Source organism: Muntiacus reevesi, chromosome 8, assembly GCF_963930625.1.
Source record: "Muntiacus reevesi chromosome 8, mMunRee1.1, whole genome shotgun sequence".
Lineage (NCBI taxonomy): Eukaryota > Metazoa > Chordata > Mammalia > Artiodactyla > Cervidae > Muntiacus > Muntiacus reevesi.
This window is the reverse complement of record NC_089256.1, coordinates 37,517,826-37,543,002: the sequence shown is the minus strand read 5'-3', so window position 1 is coordinate 37,543,002 and position 25,177 is coordinate 37,517,826. Positions and strand designations below refer to the sequence as shown.

General features: G+C 36.5%; 1 protein-coding gene across 5 annotated transcripts in view; it reads right to left on the bottom strand.

Annotated features, from left to right (window-relative positions):
• Positions 1 to 25,177, bottom strand: part of ATP6V1A (ATPase H+ transporting V1 subunit A) — a 58,335-nt gene that overhangs the window by 4,053 nt on the left and 29,105 nt on the right. For all 5 annotated transcript variants that reach the window (XM_065943396.1, XM_065943399.1, XM_065943397.1 and 2 more), the window contains 12 exons: positions 22,709 to 22,837; positions 20,716 to 20,930; positions 20,296 to 20,433; positions 18,745 to 18,896; positions 14,721 to 14,883; positions 13,523 to 13,631; positions 8,903 to 9,025; positions 8,693 to 8,807; positions 8,034 to 8,097; positions 3,150 to 3,353; positions 1,794 to 1,888; positions 107 to 278 (listed from right to left, as the gene is read on the bottom strand). In XM_065943396.1, the coding sequence (XP_065799468.1) occupies positions 107 to 278; positions 1,794 to 1,888; positions 3,150 to 3,353; positions 8,034 to 8,097; positions 8,693 to 8,807; positions 8,903 to 9,025; positions 13,523 to 13,631; positions 14,721 to 14,883; positions 18,745 to 18,896; positions 20,296 to 20,433; positions 20,716 to 20,930; positions 22,709 to 22,837 (1,679 nt within the window). The remainder of the gene's footprint in view (positions 1 to 106; positions 279 to 1,793; positions 1,889 to 3,149; positions 3,354 to 8,033; positions 8,098 to 8,692; positions 8,808 to 8,902; positions 9,026 to 13,522; positions 13,632 to 14,720; positions 14,884 to 18,744; positions 18,897 to 20,295; positions 20,434 to 20,715; positions 20,931 to 22,708; positions 22,838 to 25,177) is intronic.

Here is a 25,177-nt window from a genome sequence, read left to right as displayed (position 1 = left end):
ATGATAAATGCAAGTTTCACACACCAAGTTTGAGAACCAAATATTTCAAAAAAATAAAAAAGAAACACTTCCTACTAAAAAAAGTTTATGGTACAAACAAATATACCTTGAATTTCATGGAGGAAAGCTTATAGAGGATCTCCCCCATGTGCTCACGGATAATGGACCATGTGATTTTATTGTCACTCTGGGCAGTGGTTTCAACAGCTCTGCGGGCCATATCGTAAAATGCGATCATGTTGGACAGCATTCCCACTGTCTTGTAGAATGGGCAGAACCTAGGATAAATGAAAGTCAAAATAATAAAACAGAAAATCGAAAGCAAGTTCATACTTTTTATTTCATCTGTGAAATACCAGAGCATTGGTCTCTTTATTTAGATATGCATACTACTTATATTTATGGCATGATACTTAAGGAATGAAAAAAAAATAGTGGAAAAGAATCAGAAATACTTAACCAGAGTTTTTGGACAGAGATATCTCAGGAATATGGGGTGGATAGAGAGATGGAGCCATATGTGTTCTTTTATTTAAGAGAGATGTTAATTTTTATCTGAAGAACAATAAAACAGTATTGCTACAATCTAATGACTCTCTGAGAGCGTGTTTGTGTACAATGCAGTTAAAGCAGTAACCCAAATGGAAAATAACTACGTTGTAAAGAGTCCCTTGTGACAGTTAGTTAAAGTTGAATAAATAATAGGAAAGCAGGGAACTGTAATTTCCTAGAACTAATAAGCACCCCCTTTCTCCACTAAAAGTGCCCATTTGCATTTACACACACTTTTTAATAATAAAGACACACAAGTTAATATTCAACTTGAATCACATGCATTCTAATAAACTTTCTAACACATTTAAACTTATTTGCATACACAATTTCATGTACACTCTCTTTTCAAAGAATTCTCCCTTGTGGAGTTACCTTTGTGTGGCTGGTTCCTAGAGTTTCTGCCTTACTGATTATATTGTCATATTTCCTGCTTGTCCTATATTCTGCTAATCTATTTGTTTCTACAGTCTTATATGGGGCCAAATATGATCTGAGGGAGGAAAAGTTATAGACTATGATGAAAGGTTCAAATTATCTAAGTTTAAAAGAAATGGGAAATTTTTGGCCATGGTAGTGAAAGTGAAAGTCACTCAGTCGTGTCCGACTCTTTGTGACACCATGGGCTGTATTGTCCATGGAATTCTCCAAGCCAGAATACTGGAGTGGGTAGTCTTCCCCTTCTCCAGGGGATCTTCCCAACTCAGGGACCGAACCCAGGTCTCTCGCATTCCAGGTGGATTCTTTACCAGCTGAGCCACAAGGAAAGCCCTTGTAGTAGCAGAGATAAATAACGAAAAAACAGAAAGCGTTGGGCAGGAGTAATAGGGACTGGTGAGGTGTCCAATAGTAGAAAGAAAAAAAACAGGACTCTTGGGCAATGGGGCACAAAAGTATATTATTTTGGCAAAGAGTAGAAGAGGCATGGGCTGTCACAACACGTAGTGAGAAAAGCTTCTGAAGGAGGCAGTGATTCCTCGGGCTCTGTACACTAAGCCATAATTTAATTTAAGCTGGCTGGATAATGAGTGAAAAAACTCATAACTTGGAAAATGAGCCAAATCAATATAAGGGAACATATTGGATCATTAGATGCATTCTATAAAAATATAAAATAAACCTATACACTGAGTCTGTGTGTGTCTGTATGAGAAAAAAGGCTGGTGGGCGGTTAACATACATGTAGGCAGCTCCTTCTTCAAAACTTGATAGAATATCCAAAGAAAATCAGGCTAGGTTACCTGTCATAAGGAGTATATCCATTTTGTTGAAGGAAATCATCTTTGATAAGTTTTGCTACCTCCAGAGTGATTTTATCTGTTTCTGCTAAAGAAGCCTAGAAGAGGAAAAAATATATTTGTAGAAATTAACTGCCACAATGTGGGACCAATTGTTGCAATTAATTAGCAACCAGAAACCAAGTAATCAAAACATGATCACCTATCATTAATAAATTCACCTCCTAATTGCTTCCTGATTTTCTCGCGTTGTTTTCATTGCAAAAACTCTTGATATAATGTACATCTACCACCTTAACCATTTCTAAGTGTAGTTCAGTAGGTTAAGCATGTTCATTGCCGTGAAATGACTTCCAAAACTCTCCACCCTACAAATCTGAAACTATACCCATTAAACAACTCCTTTTCCTTTGTCCTCTGGACCCCTGGTAACCACCACTCTATTTTCTGTTTCTATGAATTTGACTTATTTATTAACATAATGGTCCCTCAAGGTTCATCACGTTGTAGCATGTGTTAGAATTTTCCTTCCTTTTCAAGGCTGAATAATATTTCATTGTGTATGCATATATGAGTGCATGCACACGTGTGTTGGAAAGGACATCTCTGTTGCTTCTACCTTTTAGCGCTTGTAAGTGCTGCTATGAACATGGCAAATAGACCCATGATGTGTTTTTTTTTTGAAACACCATACAGAAAGAGAAATGCCTACCCAATCCTTAGCTATTCTAGTTATCCTAACTCAGGCACCAGACGTGTGAGGGAAAAAACTTTCAGATGACTATAGTCTCAGCCACCAGGACAGCAAAAACTATATGAGGGGACCCAAGAAAGACTGCCCAAGTAAGACCACCAACCCCAAAATCATGAGCAATAAAGCACTATTTAAGCCACTAAATGTCAAAGTGGTTTGTTATTCAATAACAGATAATAATCTATAAACAATAATCATCTTTCTATTTTCCACAATACAAGCAGGCCCCTGAAATATTTGCTGAATAAAGGAATAATCTACAATTTTGTTAGTTTAAAAAATATTTAATAAATACTAATTTTTCCAGGGAAGAATCTGCCTTTCCAAGGTTCTGTTTGTCCTTAAAAAGATCCAGTGTGGACTTCCCTGGTGGTACAGTAGACAGGAGTCCGCCTGCCAATGCAGGGGACACAGGTTCGATCCTTGGTCCAGGAAGGTCTGACATGCTGCAAAGCAACTAAGCCTGTGTGCCATAACTACTGAAGCCTGCATGCCTAAAGCCTGTGCTCTGCAACAAGAGAAGCCACTGCAATGGGAAGCCCATGCACCGGAATGAAGACCCAGTGTAACTCACAGACTGTTCTGCACAAGATTTTACAACTTACCTTTCCCACCAGCTGTACAATTTCTGCCAAGTCTTCTTCTTCCTGAAGAATCTCCTTAGCTTTGGTCCTCAGAGGAACGAACTCTGTGAAGTGTTTGTCATAGTACTCATCCAAGGCACGCATGTACTTGCTGTAGCTGATCAGCCAATTGACAGAAGGAAAATGCTTACGTTGAGCTAGTTTCTTATCTAAGCCCCAGAACACCTGATTTAAGAACAAAACCAAAAACAAAACACAAAGATTTTTCTTAAAAACAAATTTTTAAAGTATTGAAGCATATTTGTTTGTCCTAACCATGGAATTCTATACCGTTTTGGTCAAATTATTTATCTTTTTAGCATATACCAAATATAAATGAAATAGAATAAAACTTGAAAACAGAAAAATATTTCTTTTGGTTTCAATATGGATTGTTGCTGTTCAGTCACTAAGCTGTGCCTGACTCTGCAATCCCGTGGACTGCAGCACACTGGGCTTTCCTGTCCTTCACCATCTCCTGAAGTTTGCTCAAACTCATGTCCATTGAGTCACTGATGCCCTCCAACCATCTCTGTTGCCCCCTTCTCTTCCTACCCTCAATCTTTCCCAGCATCAGGGTCTTTTCCAATAAGTTGGCTCTTCTACGAATCAAACTTTATCTGGATTTCCTTAACAGTTCATCAAATCTGACAGCAAAAGATATTGACTCCTTTGAAAACTGGTATGGTGCAATATAAACATATGAACCAGAAAACGCTAATTATGATAGGCACTTCACTTTAAAAATTAAAACCTCCAAGTGTTCTGAATAAATTCAGTTGCCGATCATTAAGAGTCAGTCCTCAGAGGTCTGACAGTCATTTTCAGTTCAGTTCAGTTCAGTCATTCAGTCGTGTCTGACTCTTTTCAACTCCATGGATTGCAGCACGTCAGGCCTCCCTGTCCATCACCAACTCTGGAACTTACTCAAACTCATGTCCACTGGGTCGGTGATGCCATTCAACCATTTTATCCTCTGTTGTCCCCTTCTCCCACCATCAATCTTTCCCAGCATCAGGGTCTTTTCAAATGAGTCAGTTCTTTTTTTTTTTTAATGAGTCAGTTCTTTGCTTCAGCTGGCCAAAGTATTGGAGTTTCAGCTTCAACATCAGTCCTTCCAATGAATATTCAGGACTGATTTCCTTTAGGATGGAATGGTTGGATCTCCTTCCAGTCCAAGGGACTCTCAAGAGCCTTCTCCAACACCACAGTTCAAAAGCATCAATTCTTCAGCAATAAGCTTTCTTTACAGTCCCACTCTTACATCCATACATAACTACTGGAAAAACCATATCTTTGACTAGACAGACCTTTGTTGGCAAAGTAATATCTCTGCTTTTTACTATGCTAGGTTGGTCACAGTTTTTCTTCCAAGAAGTAAGCGACTTCATGGCTACAATCAGTATGCAGTGTCTCCAAATTAAAATAAATAAATAAATAAATAAAGCCTCTCAATGTTTCCCCACTATTTGCTATAAAGTAATGGGACCAGAAGTCATAATCATAGTTTTCTGAACATTGAATTTTAAGCCAACTTTTTCACTCTCCTGTTTCACTTTCATCAACAGGTTCTTTAGTTCTTCGCTTTCTGCCATAAGGGTGCTATCATCTGCCTATCTGAGGTTTTTGATATTTCTCCCAGGAATCTTGATTCTAGCTTGTGCTTCATCCAGCCCAGGGTCTCTCATGATGTACTCTGCATATAATTTCAAAAAGCAGGGTGACAATATACAGTCTTGACGTAGTCCTTTTCCGATTTGTAACCGGTCTGTTGCTCCATGTCCAGTTTTAACTGTTGTTTCCTACCTGCATACAGATTTTTCAAGAGGCAGGTCAGGTGGTCTGGTATTCCCATCTCTTTCAGAATTTTCCCATTTCTTTCAAAATTTTCCAGTTTGTTGTGATCCACATAGTCAAAGGCTTTGGCATAGTCAATAAAGCAGAAATAGATATTTTTCTGGAACTTTCCTGCTTTATTGATGATCCAACGGATGTTGGCAATTTGATCTCTGGTTCCTCTGCCTTTTCTAAATCCAGCTTGAACATCGGGAAGTTCACAGTTCACATATTGCTGAAGCCTGGCTTGGAGAATTTTGAACATTACTTTACTAGGGTTGTGAGATGACTGCAACTGTGCAGCAGTTTGAACATTCTTTGGCATTGCTTTCTTTGGGACTGGAATGAAAACTGACCTTTTCCAGTCCTGTGGCCACTGCTGAGTTTTCCAAATTTGCTGGCATATTGAGTGCAGCACTTTCACAGCATCATCTTTTAGGATTTGAAATAGCTCAACTGGAATTCCATCACCTCCTCTAGCTTTGTTCGTAGTGATGCTTCCTAAGGCCCACTTGACTTTGAATTCTAGGATGTCTGGCTTTAGGTGAGTGATCGTACCATTGTGATTATCTGGGTCGAGAAAATCTTTTTTGTACAGTTCTTCTGTTTATTCTTGCCACCTCTTCTTAGTATCTTCTGCTTCTGTTAGGCCCACACCATTTCTGTCCTTTATTGTGCCCATCTTTGCATGAAATGTTCCCTTGGTATCTCAAATTTTCTTCTATTTCTTTACATTGATCACTGAGGAAGGCTTTCTTATCTCTCCTTGCTGTTCTCTGGAACTCTGCATTCAAATGGGTATATCTTTACTTTTCTCCTTTCCTTTTCACTTCTCTTCTTTTCACAGCTATTTTAAGGCCTCCTTGGACAACCATTTTGCTCTTTTGCATTTATTTTTCTTGGGGATGGTCTTGATTCCTGTCTCCTGTACAATGTCATGAACCTCCATCCATAATTCTTCAGGTACTCTATCAGATCTAATCCCTTGAATCTATTTGTCACTTCCACTGTATAATCGTAAAGGATTTAAGTCATACCAGAATAGTCTAGTGCTTTTCCCTACTTTCTTCAATTTAAGTCTGAATTTGGCAATAAAGTGTTAATGATCTGAGCCACAGTCAACTCTCAGTCTTGTTTTTGCTGACTGTCTAGAGCTTCTCCATCTTTGGCTGCAAAGAATATAATCAATCTGATTTCAGTATTGACCATCTGTGTAGTCTTCTCTTGTGTTGTTGGAAGAGGGTGTTTGCTATGACAGTGCATTCTCTTGGCAAAACTCTGTTCACCTTTGCCCTGCTTCAATCTGTACACCAAGGCCAAATTTGCCTGTTACTCCAGGTATTTCTTGACTTCCTACTTTTGCATTCCAGTCTCCTATAAAGAGAAGGACATCTTTTTACACTTGATCTTAGCCAAAAGGCCGAGAAGCGATGAGAAGGACATCTTTTTTGGGTGTTAGTTCTAGAAGTTCTACAAGGTTTCAGCTTCTTCAGCATTACTGGTAGGGGCATAGACTTGGATTATGTGATACTGAATGGTTTGCCTTGGAAAAGAACAGAAATCATTCTGTCGTTTTTGAGACTGCATCCAAGTACTGCATTTTGGACTCTTTTGTTGACTATGACGGCTACTCCATTTCTTCTAATGGATTCTTGTCCACAGTAGTAGATACAATGGTCATTTGAGTTAAATTCACCCATTCCAGTCCATTTTAGTTTGCTGATTCCTAAATGTCGACATTCACTCTTGCCATCTCCTGTTTGAGCACTTCCAATTTGCCTTGATTCATGGACCTAACATTTCAGGTTCCTATGCAATATTACTCTTTACAGCATCGGACTTTACTTCCATCACCAGTCACATCCACAACTGGGTGTTATTTTTGCTTTGGCTCCGTCTCTTCATTCTTTCTGGAGTTATTTCTCCACTGATTTCCAGTGGCATATTGGACATCTACCCACCTGGGGTGTTCATCTTCCAGTGTCCTATCTTTTTGCCTTTTCATACTGTTCATGGGGTTCTCAGGGCAAGAATACTGAAGTGGTTTGCCATTCCCTTCTCCAGTGGAACACATTTCGTCAGAACTCTCCACCTTGACAGTCAATTTTCTGAGGCCAAACATTCACATATATTTTAGGCATTCCTAATTTTGCTCCTCACTTCCCTGTTATTTAAAATTCAAAATTTTAGCAAATGTTAAACACCTTGAAAGTTGTAAATTTAGCCTCTGCCACTTCCTTTTACCTGATATTGACAGAAACATAGGCAAGTATTGTATTTTTCCCATATGAATAATACATGTGCTATAAATATATCAAGATCAAAAACAATTATAGCCCTGATTTATATATGTCTTTCATTTAGGCTTACTTTTAATGGCCAAGTTGGTTAGCTATGCACCAGAATTCATGTCTTGTCACTGGGAAGTAGCTGCCTAGGCAGAAACTACACTTCCCAGCTTTGCTTTCGTCTGGGTGTGGCTAACAGAATGAGTGGAATAACCAGGTCTGAGCCCAAAGTTCAAAACGCAGGTGAGCCTCCTCCAGTCGTCCTGTAGCAGCCAAATGCAGACCATTACCAGGCAAGTGGAGCCAAGGTGAAGTGCTGGTGTGAATTAGTATTGAATGGAAAAGAGCCACCCTCTGACAGGATCACCTGCCTTGGACCAAACAACGAGGAGAAAAACTTCTGTGTGATTTTGCTATTATGCCCTTTTGGGCTCATTTGTTTCTATTCCTAGGGTTACTCTAACTCAAAAGTTAAGAGTGCAGTATTACTCTAACACTAATAAAAGTTTGCTACTTGGATGTATTACTACTTTAGACACTAAATCTATTATAAATTCTAGGTAAAGAGCTAAGAACATAGGGCATCAAAGACTTTCAGTAGTAAAAATGTTGCTAATACTGACTTGACCCTTGCCTACTTTTCAGTGACTAAATTAAATGCTTCACAATGATGAGGGCAACATTAGGACAGCATGGGGGTGGGGCGGGGCTCAGAAGTTGACTACACTAGGAAAAGACATACCTGAACAATACCAAGAGTAGCAGATGTAACTGGATCAGAAAAGTCACCACCAGGTGGAGAAACTCTAAAAACAGGAAAAAGTCATTAGAAATGCTTGGAAAATAACTTGTATATAAAAGCAATTTCTAAAAATAAATGAATAAAACAAAAGTACTTCTTTGAAGTCAATTTTAGTGTAAATAACTTAAGAAATACAACCTTTGGGAAGAAAATCCTATATAAAAACCTTGAATAAAAACCAGTACTAAGTTGAAAGTTAAGAGTGACAACTAATGAAAACCTTCTAGTTTGAGAAATGAGACAGACATTTAATCACAATCTGTTTCATTTTTCTAATTAAAACAGATGAAGCAAGAAGGAAGGAAAAGCTCTGAGAACAAGGTATGGCTATATGTGGGGATAGTGAATCTTCATATTGTTTTTATTGTGATATGATCTTACCTTAACATGTTTATAATTTTCTAAATTGTTGCTAGATAAGTCAAACCTATGAAACCAGCACAAGCAGAGATGACCTAAACATGTGCATTCTAAAAAGCCCTTTGGGTGACTCCAGTGCAACCTTGGTTAAGAAGCACTTCCCTCAGCGGGGTTAAATATTATCTCTTTAAAATAAAGTAACTTTTTTCTTATAATAAGTAAATAGTTTGGGTGCTTACGCTCCTACAATGCTGACACTCCCTTCTCTCTCAGGATTTCCAAGACACTTCACTCTGCCAGCTCGCTCATAGAAAGAGGCCAAACGGGCACCAAGATATGCAGGATATCCACTATCTGAAAAATGAAAAGAAAATTTTAAAAGAGAAGTTCTAAGCCAACCCCCAAATCCTATCAGTCTTGCTTATACAATAAGCAATATAAAGATTTACCTGCAGGCATTTCAGCTAAACGACCAGAGATTTCTCTAAGAGCCTCAGCCCATCGAGAGGTGGAGTCAGCCATCATACTGACATGATAGCCCATGTCACGGAAATATTCTGACAGTGTAATTCCTATATTGGGAAGAATATTATAAATTATAATTCTGTAATATATAATCCTGACTTTTTACCCTTAAGAAAACTTTAAAGCGGTAAGTTCCTAAGTTAAGACTGCTAGCTATTCATCATAGTTTGTGGTTCTTTTGGGTACACAGTTGAACATACTATCTAGCCTCCTCTGCATTTAGATTTGGCAAGTAACTGACCCTTATCTATCAGAATGTAGAGTCAAGTGTTTCTTCAGAAGGCAAGACACACATCCTTCCATGCTACTTCTTCCTTCTGGCTTACTGAGAGGGTGAGAACTCCCAGGATCTATGGAAGGTATGTGTTAAAATGAAAGAGCTCTTTTTAGCCTGGGTTCCAACCCCAAAATGACAGAATAAAGGAGAATGCCCTCATCATCTGAAATAAACATCTATTATACTCAACAATTATGTTTGGGTTTTTCATAGCCTAGTCTACCCTGATAAACATTTTTAAAAGTAGGAAAAGACTTTTTTCCCATTCTTTGTTCAGATAATTAAGTCTGAAATTAATTTACAATGCATTTTTTCCTATATATCTCACACACATATACACCAAAAATACCCTCAATTAATTAGCTTGTTTGGTTATTTTTCAAAAGTAGTAAATGTTGTTAATGTGAGAAATAATACTCATTATCTAGATCATTCTTCTACATAGACTGGGTCCTCTCCTGTAAAATCACATTCAGTAAACTACTCAGAAGAAGCTGATACAGTATACCGAAAGCAGTCCTGGGTTCTAGTTCCCATACTGTCATTAATGTTAGCAAAGTAACCTCACTTCCCAATGTGGTTTCTTCATTGTTAAAATGGAATAATTCTCACCCCATCTAGCTGTACACATCAGATGATATGGTATCTATAAATGCCCTCTGAAAAATACAAAGTACTATACAACTGTAAGATATTAGAATTGTATATTAGTTGCTACATCATAACAATTCCAAAATCTACTGCCTTAATTCCTTTATTTTACCCATTAAGAAACAAAGGGTTGTATAAATAAAATAGCTGCTGGAAAATTCAGAACTTTACTATTTATCATAATACATCTGTCAGAATAAAAAATACTAACTTCCAAGGCTTCCAAAATATGGTCCAAGGAACAAAGTCTTTTAAGTAGTATCACTTATCACTATTAAGGCTTAAAAAACACAGTATCACATATTTCAATTTGATGGTACAAGCATGCTATGTCTCTTATACAAGCATGCTGTGTCTCTATGATGACAGTCACTAATGCTTGTGTATCTATATATATTAAAAAGACTTGACAAAAGAGACAGATACACAAGAGTAAACCTCAAAGAAGTCTGACAGACAACCTTCATAAACCTAAAGATATTAGTGCCTACAAATCAGACAAAATCAAAAGATGAACAAACTAGGAAAATATCTGCTACTCACAAAAGATGAAAGACTCATTTTAAAGAGCTTTACCAATCAGTATGATAAACTACTAACCAATGCAAAAATGGACAGAAGGCAATTTTCAAATGGTTAACAGATTCAGGAAAAATGCTAGCTCCCTGTAAGGAATACAGAACCAAGAGACATCTAGTAAAGCTGAGGGAGTAAAATGTTAACTGTCAAATCTAGGTGTGGGGTACATAGGTACTCACTGCAGTATTCTTATAACTTTTCTGTATGATTATCATAAAAAAACTACTGGAAAAATGAGCAGTGGTGAGTATGTGAAGAAACAGAATTTGTGTCCACTGTTATTCCTTGTGAAGAGTTATTAGAATCTAAAATCTACATTAACAGTTATATTTTCAGCAATTTTACTTCTAAGAACGTAACCTGACAAAACTACAAAGAAACATGCACATAAAACATATGATGTAACAGTGTAAATAACATGCATAAGGATGTTTTATGGTGTGATGCTTGTGAGAGCAAAAAAACTATCAATAATCCAAGTGTCCACCAAAGGAATGCCGGTTAAATAGACTGTGATATATCCACACAAACGGAATCTGTGTAGTCAGCTAAAAGAAGGAGGTAGACTTCTTGTCTTAAAATAGTAGGTGATTATGGCACTTTCTCCTTCTCAGAAGAGTGACCACCAAACAAGAAATACAGAAACACAAACTCCACTGTCAAAAACCAGGGGCCAGCCATGTTTAGCTTCAAGACAAAATAATGAGGAAAGCTAACTAAAAGAGATTAAAACAAAGCAAACAACAACAAAAAAACATCAAGAATTCACCTGAGGCTACACAGCCTCAGACTATGCTTCTGCAAACTAGAAAGTACATCCTGAGGAGCAAAACCAAGAATTCTTTGTCTCGAACACAGTAAAAGGGGTACAGGGCTAGCAGCAGGGTTTCTATGGACCCAGTCTGGCTTCAAGGGGAAGTAGGGGGGTGGGGACAAATAAAATTCAGAAAGATACCCCTTTTCAGTAAGTAAAAAGTGAATGAAGCAGGGTAGGAGAGAAAGAATTCATTTTAAGTGGCCTTGTCGCTATGGATTTTGCTGGTAAGACAGAAGAAAAAGTAAAATAAATAATATAATTTTATGCTGTAACAAACTTCACTGATTACCAGGAAGAAGTCCTGCTACTTTGAATCACAGTAACAACCATCCCCTCCCATCTCCTGCAAAGATAAGTGATAGTAACAATAAACATCAGCATATGAACTAAACAAAAATAAAAGAAGAAAAAAAAGAAGAGCACAGTACAACAATGAACCTGCCAAGGAACAAATGAAAACTGAGATCACAATTAATTAAAGAAAATCTTTATACTGCATCCTACCACAAAATAAAAATATCAAGGAATAAACAGGAAGATAAAAAGGTTGTTTCATGAGCCAGCAGAACTCAACAAAGAACTAGAACATAAAAGTTTCATCAGAAGCAATACAAAGAATAAACACTGATTATCCTGTGAAAAAATGAACAAATGGCTAAATAAAAAGAATTAGGAAATAATGCATATGGAAACAGATAAAGGAGATGCAATATGTTCCACTTGAAGATAACCATAATGGAAGAGAAAAATTTTCAGGAACAATTCTCAAAATTTTTCCAAAGTAAAAGTCATAGTCACAGACTGTAAAGGTATACTATGCCTCAGGAAAAAATTAACAGAACTATCAATAGTGGGATATATTCCAATAAAATTATAACACTTCAATAAAAAAAATTATAACACTTCAAAGTTAAAGAAGCATTCCTTTGGGTAGAAAGAAAAATCATCTACAAAAGGAAAAAAAGTAGGCCAGTGTCAGATTTCTCCTCAGGACAAGAAATGCTGATAGAAAAATTTTATATTCTGTCAAATTACTGTTAAAATCATAAGGCAGTAGAAAAAATCCAAACTTACAAAGAAGTAAGAATTCAGAGAATATAGTTTCCATGAGCCTTTCTTGAAAAAACTTCCAAAAATCCAAATTTGTCCAGTTGTAAAACAAATGGAAAAAGTACAGTCAAGGGACTGTGCTGCCAGTGGAAACTGACTCCATTTTACTAGGTCTAAAGCTAATACAAACATTGTATCTATGGATACAGAACAGAATGTGAATATTATAACTCTTGAATATGTAGAATACAAAATACCAAAAGCTGGGATGAAAATGGGAGCAAAGATGGAAGGTAATACATAAATATAATCAAAGTATTATAATTCAAAACTGAAAATTCAAGTTATAGAGATACAGATATATTCAGAGACTGAGCAATGATAAAACATGAAAAAAAAACAAAAACTCCCCAAAACCCAGAAATATAAGATACTTTGTTTTAAAGTCATTAAAAAGATTAAAGCAGTTCTATTAATGCCTTATGGCGCTTCCCAGGTAGCAAGGTGGTAAAGAATCCACCTGCCACTGCAGGAAATGCAAGAGATCATGGGTTTGATCCCTGGGTCAGAAAGATCCCCTGAAGTAGGATATGGCAACTCACTCCAGCATTCTTGCCTAGAAAATTCATGGACAGAGGAGCCTAGTGGGCTACATTCCATGGGATCACAGAGTAGGATATGACTGAGTGCATGTGTGCATGTGCGCACGCGTGCGCACACACACACACACACACACACACACACACACACACAGAGACATATTAATGTCTTATATGGACAGAGTCTTAAGATATAATAATGAGTGCAATGTGGTGGTAGTGGTTTAATCACTAAGTCGTATCTGACTCTATGAACTGTGTAGCCTCCACTCTCTTCTGTCCATGGGATTTCCTGGGTAAGAATACTGGAGTGGATTGCCATTTCCTTCTCCAGGGAATCTGCCTGATCCAGGGATTGAACCTGAGTCTCCTGCGTGGCAGGTGGCTTCTTAATCACTGAGCCATCTGGGAAGGCCAATATTGAGAAAAAAAAAAAAAAAGGTTCTAGGAATATGGTTATATGTATCAAGATACTTTAGAATGAAAAGTTCTTTGGAAAAAAAAAATTTTGGTGCTAGCTTTAAACTAAAGAACACATGTTAATCTCTTTCATTCCAATTCATATACTCACCAGTATAAATAGAGGCTTCTCTAGCAGCCACAGGCATATTGGATGTATTGGCTACCAATGCTGTTCTCTTCATAATTGACTCTACCTTACCATCGACTTCCATCGTGAGCTAGAGACAAACAATCTGTTAGTGATTCCCCCCGTTTTGAAATAGATCTTTTTAAAAAAAGTATTTATTTATTTATTTTACTTTACAACGTTGTATTGGTTTTGCCATACATTGACATGAATCCGCCATGGGTGTACATGTGTTCCCCATCCTGAACCCTGCTCCCACCTCCCTCCCCATCCCACCCCTCTGGGTCATCCCAGTGCACCAGCCCTGAGCATCCTGCATCATGCACCGAACCTGGACTGGCGATTCGTTTCACATATGATAATTTACATGTTCCAATGCCATTCTCCCAAATCATCCCACCCTTGCCCTCTTCCAGAGTCCAAAAGACTGTTCAATACATCTGTGTCTCTCTTGCTGTCTCACATATGGGTTATCGTTACCATCTTTCTAAATTCCATATATATGCATTAGTATACTGTATTGGTGTTTTTCTTTCTGGCTTACTTCACTCTGTATAATAGGCTCCAGTTTCATCCATTTCCTTAGAACTGAATCAAATGTACTCTTTTTAATGGCTGAGTAATATTCCATTGTGTATATGTACCACAGCTTTCTTATCCTTGAAATAGAACTTTTTAGTTTCTTTTTCACAACTTGTTTATATTTAATCCTTCTTATAATCTGTGTCCCCAAATAAGTATTTGCCATCATTCAAACCTATTTCCTCTATCCCATTGTGCTGTAAAGAAAACAGTCAGTATTTCCATTTCATAAAAAAAGTCCACTATTTTATGGAAATAGGAATGTTATTATTACAGTAACCTAGTAGACCATACAAAGTCTATGTGACATTCACACCAATAAATATTTTGCCTATTTTATCTTTCTCCCAATAACTGAAAATCACCAGACCACAGAAAGAAACTTTCAAGTGTTTTGACTGAAAAATTCCAATTCCCTTCCTTCCGTATACAAATTGAATCATAAATATAATTGGAAAATTCCTTAAAAGATCTTTCATGAATAAGAGCATTGCTCCAGATCCAAAACAAAGCTTTATTAATTGCCAATGAAAGCTGATTAGTATTAGTTGATTAGACTAGTATCTAGACTAGTATTGGAAGTTTTATAGATACAGACCTCTGGGAAGTCCCGGAGGACTTCAGACATCTCGTTTCCTCTCTCACCACATCCTACGTAGATGATCACATCACTGTTGGAATACTTGGATAGAGACTGTGATATCACTGTCTTCCCACAGCCAAAAGCCCCAGGGATTGCAGTAGTTCCCCCCTGTACACATCTACACAAAGCAAACAAGTAAGGATTACTTTACTCGTTAATATTCACCAATAAAAAAAGTAGGTTAGACACAGGGGCTACGCTGGTGGTTCAGTGGTAAACAATCCCACGGACAGAGGAGCCTGGCAGGCTATGATCTGTGGGGTTGCAAAGAGTCAGACACAATTTAGTGACTGAACAACAACAAAAGAGACACAGTTAAAGATACAAGTTAAAGAAAGCACTTTAAAATACTGTCATCTGTATCTGTACATACACTTAGAAAGAATGAGGTACTGACAGAGATATAACAATTGCTCCCCTATTTGCACCTAAAGTAGGATATGTTTTTTATAATAATTAATCATCTGTAATAGCTGGAAAGTGAAAGTATGTTCCATAAGGTACCTGGAGAAGAGGAATATGAAAATAAGATAAATAAAATAGTAGTAGAGATACTCTGAATGCTTAAATAAGTTTATGAAAGGACAAAATAAGAATTAAAGCTAAAAGAAAAATATGAACACTTTTGAAAGTTGTCTTCTGAGGTAAAAAATAAGAATTTCCTTTCATGCAAAGATGGGCTCAATCACTGCAGATGGTGATTGCAGCAATGAAATAAAAAGACGCTTACTTCTTGAAGGAAAGTTATGACCAACTTAGACAGTTATGACAACTTAGACACAAACACTGCATCCTTAATAAGGATAACATACTTTTCTCATATGAAACTAATATGCATTAAAACGTTTTCCCATTGAAACCTTTCAGTGACTCTGATAAATTAGGAAGGCCAAGGCCATTCATCCTATGGCTTTGCATACTTCTTTCAAAACATTTTTAAGTCAGGGTGGGAAGGCAGAGCTGGGTGTGTCCCATGTTATAAGTTCAACAATCTAATGTGAAAAGTGCCATCACAGAGACCATTCAAGGTTTGTGGGAGTACACAGAAGGGGTACAAAGTCTGACACTGGTCTGGAGTGGAGTTAGGAAATTCTGAAAGAAGCTAAGACCTGAAAGGAAATAGAAATCAGTCATATGTAGGGAAATAACATGCCATGCAGAGGGAACAGCATAAGCAAAAGTCCAGGGCCAAGAGGGAGGGAGCCCTGCTTGAGGATTTAAAAGCCCATCGGGAAGCCTGAAGCATGGTCTGTAAGGAAGCAGTTGGACAGCAAGTGGCTGAGACAATACTGGAAGGTAAGCAGGAGCCAGGTCACAGGTGGCTTTTTATGGGGTTAAGGCTTGTGTGTTTGTTTTGAGAGCAATAAAGAGGACTTCAAGCAAAACAGTACAGGATCAAATATGTGTTTTAGTTGGATCACTATGTAATATGGACAACCACTCAGAAAGAAGGCAAAACTGAGGATGTGAAGTCTGATTAAATGTGATTATTGCAGGAATTAGGGTAAGAGCCTTCATTACAGTCATGGAATAGGGATGAGAGATGCAGATAAAAAAAATACTGAGGGAACAGAATAATAGCACTAGTTCATTAATGAGATGTGGTAAAAACAATCCTTGAGATAAGTCACAGATTTTAGAAGAGGGATTCACTGGATGTACAGTAATGACATTTGCTGAGAGGCAGCAAAGTTTCAAGAAATGGAGTGGTGATTAAGATGATGATATGAGTTTTAAAACACTGACTCTGGGGTACCAGTAAGATATTCAAAAGGAGAGGTATAATCCAAAGTGAATATATGAGCCTGGAACGAGATCTGGGATGAAGATATAGGTTTAGAATGAAGATGAAGATATAGGTTTAGATGAAGATATAGGTTCAGATGAAGATATAGGTTTAGAAATCAACATACATAGATGAACATTTAAGTCTTGAGGGTGGATGAAGTCATTCAACAGAGGGTAAGATGTATAATAAGGAAAGAAAGGAGAAAAACTCTAAAAAATAGCAAAATTAAGGAGAAGGAAACTGCAATGGAGAATAAGCAATAGCTTCTTGTAGAAGAAGGTAAAAGGAAGAGCAAAGTAAGTGGGTGTTTCAAGGAGGAAGGAGTAGAAAGCAATATCCAACATCAAAAGTTGTAGCAATTAAGAAAATACTAACTTATTTATTGAATTTTCAGTATGGGAGTGACTGACGATGTTAGTGAGAGTAGTTTCACTGAGGAGTGGAACCATGGCCATAGAGGTACAGTGAATTAAAGTGGGAAAAGTGGGGACAACTTTTTTTCAAGAAGTTTGGCTGTGAAGATAAGGAGAAAAGTAGTGGAAGGCAGAAAGAGAAGGGTAGAAGGCAGATGTCTTTTCATTAGATGGGAGAAGAAAGGAAGATCACCTAATAGAAGGTCTCTGAGGAGATATGAGGTGGGGTAAACACCAGAAAAAGAAAGAGGAATAAAGGATAAATGGGAACATGTGTTAACTGAAAGAATTCCAAATCTGATGGCCCCTCATTTCTGTGTGAAGGATCTGAGATGACCATTTGGTGAGAATGAAGGAGAAAGAAGAGCGGAAGATCTGAGGCAGGTAGAGAGTTTGAAATAGTCACTGAGGAGAGCAGAAGAATGACAATTAGGGAACTGCAGAAGGATTATGCCACAGTGCTGAGATACCAACTTGCACTTACTATTTATTTTTCTCAGCAGCCTGAGTGTAGATTTGGGAGAAGGAGATAGCCAGACTGGTTCACAGTTGATACTTTACCAGGCAGGTATGATGGAAGTCAGAGAAACAAGAAAATTTAATATACTGACAAATAGTCATAGACATGATATACTATTAAATTTAAACTGGATTCTAAAGGATATAGAAACAGGAGGTACTGACTAAATAAGAAGAGTCAAAGTACTGAAGATCTTTTATTTTATTTTATTTTTTTTCCATTTATTTTTATTAGTTGGAGGCTAATTACTTTACAATATTGTAGTGGTTTTTGTCATACATTGACATGAATCAGCCATGGATTTACATGTGTTCACCATCCTGATCCCCCCTCCCACCTCCCTCCCCATCCCATCCCTCTGGGTTTTCCCAGTGCACCAGCCCTGAGCACTTGTCTCATGCATCCAACCTGGGCTGGCGATCTGTTTCACCCTTGATAGTATACTTGTTTCAATGCTGTTCTCTCAGAACATCCCACCCTCGCCTTCTCCCACAGAGTCCCAAAGTCTGTTCTATACAGCTGTGTCTCTTTTTCTGTCTTGCATATAGGGTTATCGTTACATCTTTTTAAATTCCATATATATGTGTTAGTATACTGTATTGGTCTTTATCTTTCTGGCTTACTTCACTCTGTATAATGGGCTCTAGTTTCATCCATCTCATTAGAACTGATTCAAATGTATTCTTTTTAATGAGTACTGAAGATCTTATAAGAGAGGAACAGAACAACACAGAGTAGGTTTAAAGGTAAGTGAGCTGAAGGGAGACATACAGGGGTTGGTGATCAGAAGTTAAAAGAGTTAATATCACTGCTTCAGTCTTTTCTGCAAATTAAAAGATGAAGTTATTTGTTAAAAGTAAAGGATAGTATGCTTATGCCAAAACCTGAAAGAGAAAGGTTTTTATGCAATTGAAGAAAATGGCAAAGAGCAGACTATAAAGTTAAGAAAGATTGCTGGATAGCACAGAGAACCCACGTGATTTTAGAAATCATCAATTAAAGTGACATCAATCTACTAATTATAGGATAAAAAGAAAATTTCAGAAAGTTTTAGAAATAATGCTTTCCTTTTGCAACTGTGAAAAATTCTCTTCAATGGTCTGACTCTCTAAATAAGCATTGGCAAAAACATAAAACATGTTTCTCTAGATAAAACATATTATAGGATTAGCACATAAAACCTTATCTATAAAGAAGTGAAATAGTAAGCACATATAAAAATCTGAGGGAAAACTATGGGACACAGTTCAAACTCACGGAAAAAGGGCATCAAGGACTCTCTGGCCAGTCAACAGAGGATGATTAGCTGGCAACTTCTCAGTGACAGGCCGAACCTGACGTACAGGCCATACTTGGACCATGCTGAACTTCTCCTTTATACCTTCAAATTCAAGCTCCAACACAACATCCTACAAAAATACAGTGGGATTTTCAGAATACTATGAACATTTCTTCCTCTAAAGAAAAGTAATGCCAGACTTCTAGGGGAGATTAGAGAGGTGGTATGTGGAAGTAGGGAGGGAGATTTACATCTTTTATTATAAATATATACCGTTCTGATTTTTTTTTTAAACCAGGTACACTTACTACTATTTTAATGATTAAAAAAAAGTTGAGAAATTTTTGGGAAAGAAGTATTTCAAGTAATAGAGAAACAATTAAATAAATTACATGAATATACACAGGAAAAATTCCTGAAGGATACAAAAGATATTCCTGGAACTGAGGGAGGGAAGAAATGAAAGCTTTCATAATTTATTTTCCATTCTTTGTTTTTTTTACTTTATTATAATCTTATTTTATTATAATCTTTTTTACTTTATTATAATCTTCTTGCACTGCTTTAAATACTAATTTAATTAAGAATCCTAAAATATTTAATAAAGTTAAATACTTTAAATTATTTACAAAAGCAAAAAGATAATGAGTAACTCTTAATATTTGTAAACAGTGAGATGATTTTAACTATTCACAAAAGATCTCAAGGTCCAAAGACCTACAGAAATTTGTAATCTTGTTGATACATGGATTTGAATTAACGTGTAGGTGAGTGATTCTCTAAGCTAGTGAGTAAGGTTAGCTGACTGCCCAGAACCCCAATCTTAATTCTTTTGTTCTCTATTATACTGTAGAGCACAGATCTTGGTGATGTGAGATGATAAGAAAATTATTATCATCATATCTCATTGGGAAAAAGTTATATGCTACAATGACCTTCCCAAAAAAGATTCTTCATACTCACAAAGATTATCACGTACCTACTGTATTTGATATGATGTGATTATCAGTAATAGCAAATGACTAAGTTTTAAATGGTTCACTGAGAGTAAGAACTTACAATCCATTTCATGATTCATTATGTGAATAGAGACTGAAAATTAAGATCAAAGTCTCTTCTATGCCTAAAGAATCAGGGGTTTGGGACCTTCCCTGGCAGTCCAGCAGTTAAGACTCCGTGTTACCACTGCAGGGAGCACGGGTTTCATCTCTGGTTGGGGAACTATGCTCCCCCATACCCCATCGTGTGACCAAAATAAAAAAGGAGAAAAGAATCAGGGGTTTAAATAATACAGCATAAGTTGGGAAGGTAAGAAAACACTGTACTAGTTGTTTCTCCTTAAAAAGAAACAATATATTTTGCCCTTTGTAGTCTCAAGCTCAAGTTTTAAAGGAGAATATCTTAAATTATGAAAGTAACTTAAAACTTACATATTAAATATGAATTCTATAATTATTTAGAGTTCTACAACTGGGTAACTATATCAGTGGAGCCACTCATGTGAGTTAAAATTTATATGATATACTTACAGAGGTATCATAATTTCCAGGTGGAGCAATGTAGGTGACAGTTCCTCTGTTTCGTGGAGGCAACATGATTTTGTGTTTGATGAGAGAGTTCTCATTGACAATTCCGTAAATATCTCCACCAGTGATGTGACTACCAACCTAGAGAACAAACATACTTGTTGCTTAATATTCAAACAAACATCAAGCCATTTAATGTTCAATAAACATCAAGGAGACTCCCCTGCCATTACTTAACTCATTTGCCTCACTTATCAATAAAATATATTTGTTCTACAATCCTTTTAGTGGAGCTTTAAAAAAAAAAAAGTAAACTATGCTTCTGTGGTCCACTTTTATTTTGACTAAGAGTACAAAATAGTTCACTAAACACTCTTTTCACATTCTTTCACAACTTTAGAAATTTTGATTACAAAGACATACCCGTAGGTTTTTGCAAGGTGTGAAATCCCATTTGACATCTCTGCTAAGAGCAGACACATTTACTCCTCTGGGAATGTAAATACTTTGAGTCTGACTGCTGATATCTGACAAAGGTCTCTGAATACCATCAAAAATGGCTCCCATAATGCCCGGACCAAGTTCAACTGAGAGGGGTTTACCAGTGCGGAGTACAGGGTCTCCAACAGACACACCAGCTGGGAAAGGTGGTTGAGGAAAATTCACTATGAAATACTGGAGATACTGTAAAATAAAGAAGTACCGCAGCTTAACAGGAAATGACATGTAAGAAGCTAAACCTGAGATTCTCAAACTTACAGTCCACAGCATTGTGAGTGTTTCGGTAACTTTTTCATAGAGATCTACAACAAAAGATACATTTAATATTTTCATCTACTAAATAATCATGCTCAAACATTTTAATAAGTTTATATGTCTAACAAGTGAGTAGCACTTTGAAAGAAAAAGACACATAAACTGAGACAAAAAGACACATAAATTGAAAGAAAAAAGAACATTTTAATTTCATTTTTAAATAATCTCAATTCTTGCAAAGGGGATTTATGTGCCTGTTGGGTAGTCTATAATTTCCAAACCATGAAGTCAGAGTGAATACTCAATCCACATCATTGTCATATGACACTTGGTTTTTAGCTTAGCAATTGCCAAAAACTCGGCTTCACAAAGATATGACATCATCAACAAGAATGCAGTGCAGTCAGATAATGAAACTGTTTATTATCTCAAGCTACTAGTTCTCATGGTGTCTGAGAACATGGCAAATATTCTTGTCTTTACTGCAAATCCTTAAAACACCCCGGAGCACCACACGAGTTTGCTGCAGCTGCCCAGAGTGCCTTGGGCACAGTTTGGGAACCACAGGCTAAAAACAGAATCAAAAGTCTCTCTATAATACATTGCTTCAACTATATTGATGAGGAATATCAGTTCCTTAAAAAGGATATTAGAATTAGGAAAAAAAAACTTAAACTCTTAAGACTGAGAAACAACCAAAAAAATTGTAAGACTTAAAAATCATTAAGAGATTTATTAACAAGTGATGGTATATTCATATGCTGGAATTCTATGTAGCTGTAAAAAAGGACAGGTACTTTTATGAATTTTGCATGAAAGATCTCCAAAATATAATTTCCAATATTTGTTTATAAAAATATTTCAAGCCTACAGCAAAGTTGAAAGAATATTACAGTGATCTACCATACACACTGCATTGTATTCATCATGTATCTATCCATCTTCCACAATACATATATTTTTAAGTGAATAAAAGGTGCAGAACATTACCTATAATATACTATCTTCTGGGGAAAAAAAGGAAATAAAAATACACATTTATAATGGTCCATATAAAAAACTAGAAGGATATACAGTAAGTGGAACTAACAAAACTGGTTGCATGAATGCATGTCTGTTTTGAAAACTGGCCAAATACAGGATGACAAAAGTGGAGCAGGTTCTCAATATACACATGCTCATTTGTTTACTTTAAATCTTAAAACCATGTGAAATAGATAAAAAATAAATCTAACAATGGAAAAAAGTCCTTTTCATTCGTGATGATTTCATAGCTATGAATACTTTTAATTTTATTAAAAATTTCAGGTGATTTTGTTTAGAATTAGCACTCCAATACTGACATAGAAAGAAGAAGTACTGTAAGCATATATTTTAGCATGGCAAAAAGGCTGTATCAAATAAAACTTAAATAAGTAGTCAGAGAAGTAATGCTTAAGTAACAGCACTGAAATATTAACAGCAATGAAAGTTTAGGAGATAATACTGATTTCTCAAAATAAGAGCACTAATTCCTAGTACCTTTCAATAAACTTCTATATATCAGGTTTCTTCAAAACATTCCATGTTTCTGATACCACTGGTATTGCTTTTACCTTTGCCAAAAATTTTTAAATTCTGACTTGTAGAAAATGGCCAGAAATTGAACTAAAAAGGATACAAGTTTCTTCATACACCTGGATGGTAGCCATGTCACCCTCTAATCGGATAATCTCTCCAACCAACTCGCTGTGGCCCACTCTCACCAGTTCATACATGGCTGCACCTGCCATGTCACAGGCTGTAACCACTGAAAGGCACAAATGAGTATTTTAATGACTTAAGACTCTGAATAGTTCCAGATGATTAAAATACCAAATAAATTTGTTAATATACTTCTCTCACATATTTATAGGAAAAATAAAACACCTACTATGGGACACACAGTCTCTCAAAAAGAACATTTTTTTTTTTAAATTATACTTGATTTAAAACACTATGTTCGTTTCAGGTATATAACATAATTCAGCTATGTACATGTATTTTTTCAGATCATTTTCTATAGATTATTATAATATATTGAGTATAATTCCCTGTGTTGTATAGTAAATCACTATTGCTTATCTATTTTATGTACAGTAGTTTTTATTTGTTAATCTCATACTCTTGATTTGTCCCTCCCTCCCTCTCCCCACTGGTGACCATAAATTTGTTTTCTATGTGAGTCTGTTTCTGCTTCATATACAGATTTATTTGCATTATTTTTTAGATTCCACATATAAGAGATATCACACAACATTTATCTGTCTGATTTTCTTTGCTAAGTGTAAGATTCTCTAGGTTCATCCATGTTGCTGCAAACGGCAATATTTCATTCTTTATATGGCTGAGTAACATTCCATTGTGTATATATACCACATCCTCTTAAGTTGATCAACTGTTGATGGGCAGTTAGGTTGCTTCTGGGTCTTGGCTGCTATAAATAGTTATGCTATGAACATTGGGGTACATATATCTTTTTAAATTACAATTTTACTCTTTTCTGGATATATACTCATGAATGGGACTGCTGAATCATACGTAGCTCTATTTTTATTTTTAAGGAAACCTGTACTGTTTTCCATAGTAGTTACACCAATTTACATTCCCATCAACAGTGTAGGAGGGTTCTCTTTTCTCCATACCCTCTTCAGGATTTATTATTTGCAGACTTTTTGATGGCAGCCATTCTGACTGCTGTGCGAAGATACTTCACTGTGGTTTTGATTTGCATTTCTTTAATAATTAGTGATGTTGAACATCTTTTCATGTACCTGTTGGCCATCTTTATGTCTTTTTTGGTAAGATGTCTATTTAGGTCTTCTGCCCATTTTTTTGATTGGGTTGTTTTGGTTTTTCTATATTGAGTTACATTAGCTGTTTGTATATTTTGTATATTAACCCTCTATAGTCACATCACTGCAAATATTTTCTTCCATTTCTTTTTGTTTTGTTAATAAAAAGACACATTTTTTAGCATATGTCATAGATGGGATAAACAGAATAAAATTTTGTTAGGCTTTAGGCTAAGATTACTTGTTTACATGATACACATGAATACTATTTTCATTTTGAAGTTCTATATGACAAATAAACGTCAAACTCTTAACTAGTAGCACTGAGGCAAGTTTTGATCAACCTAGCTTGCTATAATACAAGGAATGGTGGGTACTGGAAAAGTAGTAGTAATAATAATAAAAGACTAAAACTAACAATCATCAGCACGCTCTGTTTTCACCATTCCTTTAAGAAATATCACATAAAACAACAACTTTACTTTCTAACACTTTATACTAGTGGTTGTTGAAACTCTTCTTGGACAGATCTACCTAAAAAAACTCCCACTTGCATTTGGGCTTCCCAAGTGGTGCAGTGGTAAAAGTATCCGCCTGCCAATGCAGGAGATGCAAGAGATGCAGGTTCGATCCTTGGGTCAGGAAGAGCCTTTGGAGTAGGTTGGCAATGCACTCCAGTATTCTTGCCTGGAGAATCCCATGGACAGAGGAGCTTGGCAAGCTATAGTTCATGGAGTCACAGAGAGTCAGACATGATTGAGCACAACAACAAACAGGATGTTTATAATCAGTCACGACCACTGGATGAAAGCCTCATCAAGATTCCCTATTTCTTATAAATACTGGATTAGAATTTGCACTTATTATTTTGGATCATGTTGCCCAGCAAGCAAAAGTTACTTTTCTGGCAGGAGGGGAAGGTTGTATGTTTTCAGATATGTACAGGAATAAGTCTATGATGGTTTTTTTTTTTTTGAAACTGTACTATTATTTTATTAAGGAATCCATTTTTATGACTGTCACGAAGCCAAGCAGAGTTAACAGTAATGAGTTCTGGAGGTAACAATGCCCTACTCTGAACTTTCTAGTTACAACCAACATCGTCTCCCTAGAACCTCAATTTTTCTATCTCTGCCTCTCCCTACCAGACTCCTAAGGTCTCAATTCCTGCCCTCCTATTCCTGGAAGATGCCAATGCCAACTGTGTAAGAGGTCTTTTCAGGAGAAGACGACTTTTGTCTTCCCAGGAGACAAAGCCTCTACTTTGCTCTATGAGGCAGATAGCAACCCCAAACCACAGACAGGCTGGGACCTGC